This window comes from Phallusia mammillata, chromosome 7 (assembly GCF_965637545.1).
Source record: "Phallusia mammillata chromosome 7, kaPhaMamm4.hap1.1, whole genome shotgun sequence".
In the NCBI taxonomy this organism is placed as follows: Eukaryota; Metazoa; Chordata; class Ascidiacea; order Phlebobranchia; family Ascidiidae; genus Phallusia; species Phallusia mammillata.
The window spans coordinates 22,421,880-22,426,612 of NC_137258.1; the positions used below are offsets into that span (position 1 = coordinate 22,421,880).

Genomic DNA, 4,733 nt, shown 5'->3' on the forward strand with positions numbered 1-4,733 from the left:
GGTGACATTTAAAACGGATCTAAGGTAATGTTTCGTTTCTGATCGACCTTTATAACGTCTGAAAAGACCCTCTTTGCTGATAGCATTTGAATTGTTTTGTGCTTGACGTTAAAAGCAGACATGGGTGACTGCACGAAGCTCGCCAGGAAATCCGCTTCTTTGTGTAAGATTTCTGTGCAATTTTATAGGGTTATCTCGTACATTTTTAAAGCAGCGTTGTAATGGTATCGCAATGTACCTCAACCAACCCCTTGATGTAACCCCCGGTACGATAATGTGCCGCGGAAATCTGTCTGGCGCAAAAATGCACGATGATATTACTGCATGAAAAATACCTGCATTGTTATCAGCGGAAATACCTGTACACAAAAATACACAATGATGTTACCACATGAAAAATTACGGCAAGGCAATCAGCATGCGATGATACTATACCGGACACCGTTTGAAAATCGTGTACCTCTGACAAAGCTTACAGTAAACAGAGTCAACTTTAAAACAATGTGCCACAGGATGGGTTTAATTACATTTCTGATAAGCCCTGTCAATTTTTCTCCACGAGTTGCGCCGCAATATTCCCGGTTCGAGTTTTGACAACACGTTAACGCGGAAATAACTTTGACAGACGCCGGCAGCCACATCCCCCGCGTCCCGATCCACATCCTATTAGCGGACGATCGAGTTACTCTTTTACGTCTAACGAGGGCGAAAGAAACTAACGGTTACTACAGGTTCCGCAGGCACGTTGAGGTAAATATACGACAAGACGTAATGCAAATAAACTAAGCGCTTGTGATGTACAAGGCAATGTGGTAGGTAAATATTAAGTCCAATCTTATGTAAGATTCACGTGACACCCAAGGGAAAAAAGAGCTTTTTGCTTGCTGAAAGAAAACATAATTGCTCACTAACGCCTACACAGCTTGTCGTGTGAATATTATGAATTTTTTTGAGAGGTTACAAAACACAAGCCGTAATAAAATAAAAGATGGCAATGTTGTTTAATCTCTTGAGAAAATTAACGGTATGTGGCTAAACACCTCAAGTTGAATTGGGCTTATTTTGTTCGTTGAAAGTTGCACAATTGCACACTAACACCTGTATATCAGCATTTTACGTGACCAAACAATATATTTATTACTCATAAACTTACGCTGTTAACACTTATAGTTTTTTTGGTAGAAACATCTTTGTTTGCTTATCTTTTAATCAAGAATGTTACAGCATCGCGCGAGTGTCATGTGTTAAGTGGTGACGGAAGCGGAAAGGAATTCACGCGCACTATTGTGTACATAATGGGAGGAGGGTCATTGACTGCTTCGCACATACTACGCTCAGAAAAACCGTTTTGTTTGAAAAGGTCGCGAAGAGAGATTAAAGCGTAAGCGAGTTTCTCTTCAGGCCTCTTTGAAACCGAGAGCTTTCAATCAAACATTTCCACAGGCCCTCTTCGCGCCACGCCACCTTTTCCAGTCAATACGCCCTTCGTAGAAAAGAACCACTAACCACGCCTACTACACACCCTCGTGCTGCAACCAATGGGCAACGGTTCGGCGAGAAACGCGTGATGTAAGTGTGACGTCAGTGCATGCCTGAATGCGTAAAGGTGTTTATAAGACGATGTGTTTGACGAGTTTTTCATAGTGTGGACGTGACAACATAGCAATGCAGATCACTAGTACTACATGTGCATGTGATGTCCCATGCGCTTTCGAGATGTAGCATGTTGTGGCGAGGTGGTGATTGTTCAGCCATACAGCGATGATACGACAGCTACGTTCTCCGATTTCGTCAAAAGCAGTTACAAATGTTTAAAGATAATGATTATTTAGTCGAGGCATGCGTTGCTTGTTACATTAGGAAAGGCATTTTTATTCCGCAAAATTTTGGTTTCGAGGCCGCAAAAATGCTTTGTTGTGGTAATGCGCCATCAATACTAATTACAGAACGTTGCCATTTAAATCGTAAAAACGTCGTTTCGGCATGCCGCATTACACAGACGTTGCAATTACATCGTAGGAACGAAAATTACTCAGAAATCGGCATCAGTTTGGAAACAACAAGCAAAAGGCCACGTGTCAAAATCGAAATTAATTTCAGACAGAATTGCGCCCTCAAATACCAAGGGAAGTTAACGTCCCTTGATCTTGCAGGGAAGGCGACCACGGCGCGGTTTTGTCGCGAGTTTTGGAAGCTCAATTACCCGAAATAATCTGGCAGCACGCGACACTGCAGCCGTTCGTCCTTCGTCGCCGTTGTAGCGATGTTTAATCACCCGATTAATAGCGTTTGGACGTCCGCATATAGCGGTGTTAGCTGGACGGCTAACCTGTGATTTCGATTTATTTATATCGGTCGCGATCTGTAACGACCTTGTCCGTATTATCATGGCAAAAAGCTCCTAACCACAGGATCAATCCTGCCCTCAGGGTCGCTGAAAGTGATGCTGACTCAACTGGTTGACGGAAGCTCGAAGCTCGATAATAATGACTGAGCTTCTCGCCTCAGTAACTGATCGAAACCCCGAGCAAAGTCTGGAAATAATGTCGAACTTCCGCGCGTTTGACCGCGGCGAGTGAAAAACTGCGCCTGGCGTATATAAGCGACGCTTGCTCGGCCTGAAGGGTAGAAGCGCAGAACACCGCAGCTGCGGAACTGTATGAGCCAAAAGATTTATATCGCAGAAGAATTTCAAGCTGAACATAGCCTGAACAGTTTTATTAGGATAAAATATAGGCTATTATGTTTATACATTATGTACAAATGTTTAAACTTTGGTATTAATTAATTTCAGCATTGATATTCTTTTAAAATACTGTTTTACAAAGTCTGAACAAACGTTGCAATCAACAATGGCACCATCATCAAGAAACGTCTGCTTGAAATCGATGATGAATTCTCGCGTCTTCGGCGTTGCATTTGTCTTCCTCGTTCTATTCAGTTTTCTTCCAACCTCTGTGGACGCAGCCGCCGTCAGACCCCGATATGCTGCAGTTCATAGGAGGGAGGCATTCAGGGAATCGCACTGCGGTGAGAACGCTGTGAAGTTTATGAGATGGTTCTGCAAAGATGACTCCTTCCGATTCCCGTTCCCGTTCAACCGACCACACTGTAAGTAGATTTAGCAGCGATTTTTAATAATGTTTAACAATGACTTTTTAAAAGTTAAGTCAATTAAAATTAGTGATATTTTAATAGGTAAGCGAAAAATTGGTTTGGCGCAAAAAATTAAACTTCAATTCTGCCAAACATTTCTTCTCTGCAAAAACTATACACAATAATAACTTATTTTAATAAACTTAATACACATAGATATTAAGGTTTGAATGTAATTTTTAGGTAAAACTTTTTTTTGTAGGTTAAGCGGTTGATTTTGTAAAAAAATACGATTATTAAAATGATGTTTTGTTTTCAAACATTTAAAAAAAAGTTTAACAGCACAAAAAACATTTGCTTTTTTAAACAGTACAAAAAACATTGTTTTTTTTATTTTTCAGTGATCCGCAAACAAAATACTTTCCCAAGTCGAGTGACCCACCCGTTCCATCACCAATATGTCCGTTGTTGTAAACACGACTGTGACACACCAGAATACACATGGATGTGTGATGTGCACCGCTCTCTGAAAAAATGCAGAAAAACCCCCAAGTCGCCCAAACGCGCCATGTGTGAGAGAGATGTCCTGAGAGCGAACCCCTTGCCGTACAGCAAATGAAGTTTTAGACGAAAAGAATAAAGAAAAAAGGGTGCTTGTACCTCGTAAGCCCCTTATGTGATGCAGCGGTGAAGAACGCCTGAACTGCCGGTGCACGGAAAAAATGCACACACAACTGTAAATACTGGAAACTTTGGCGAGGTCGACTTTAATCCTGTTGCCACCATTTTGTTTTTGTTGTTGTTCTGTCACTGTGATTTTTGTTATTATTTATTTATTGCGTCATGTATTTAAACTCGTTCAAAACACAACACAAGGCACCCATCAGACCTTCTACATAAATCCAACACAGCCTTTAAATGACTCCAAGGCGATAATCCAAAGCATATCTATATGCGATACTGCTGCTATATATCAGCCTGTGCTGCTCAACAGGTCATTCTATTTAAAGTGGTGCCAACTATAAGTTGCAAAGTTACCTTAACTTTTGTTACTAATATGATATCAGTTATCGTGGTCTTTTTTGCCACCGTATTTATTTATTTTCGCTACTTTATTGTGTGTACATTTTTGGCACCTACATTGTTCTATTTCATTTCTTCGTGTGTGCTTGTCTGTAATAAAACGACCGACAAAAAATTTAACTTTACTTGAATTTTTGATGAAGGCCAGTTGGACGACTAAAAAAAAAATAGAAAAAAAATACAACAAATAGAAAAAAAAGTGAAAAAAAACACGATGACATAAAAAGAGAACAATTTTACAAAAATGCGTTTCGCAAAATTTTGGGTTAGTGCTTTATTTTTAAAAATTTAAAAAGTTTAACAATTCTTCTAAGAGAATACACAGATGTTTTTCTAGCTGCTTGACAAAGTATGTTGGGGGGACTGCATTTAAAACTTAGTGTTGAGAACCTCTCTGCATAGCAATATTGTGAAATATGCCGTTGGTACTGACACTATTTCATTCACATTATTAATAAAAATAGCTATGGTCCACCATGAGAAAGCGTTAAATGGCGGCGAGCTACCTGTAAACCACGTTGTCGTTGCCAAGAGTTATACTGCGAATGACGTCC

At 40.1% G+C, this 4,733-nt stretch overlaps 1 protein-coding gene across 1 annotated transcript; it reads left to right on the top strand.

Moving 5' to 3' along the window:
* Nucleotides 1-2,762: 2,762 nt before the first annotated feature.
* On the top strand, nt 2,763-4,289 carry LOC145237414 (uncharacterized). The gene is made up of 2 exons (XM_080100268.1): nt 2,763-3,111; nt 3,498-4,289. The coding sequence occupies exons 1-2, from the start codon at nt 2,853-2,855 to the stop codon at nt 3,713-3,715; spliced, it is 477 nt and encodes a 158-aa protein (XP_079956394.1). The 5' UTR covers nt 2,763-2,852; the 3' UTR covers nt 3,716-4,289.
* Nucleotides 4,290-4,733: the final 444 nt, after the last annotated feature.

What these genes read in the sequence shown, in the direction of transcription:
- LOC145237414 (XM_080100268.1), top strand. Translation starts at nt 2,853, where the DNA reads ATGGCACCATCATCAAGAAACGTCTGCTTGAAATCGATGATGAATTCT. An exon ending in CCCGTTCAACCGACCACACT is followed by an intron (nt 3,112 to 3,497) that starts GTAAGTAGATTT and finishes TTTATTTTTCAG; the next exon opens with TGATCCGCAAACAAAATACT.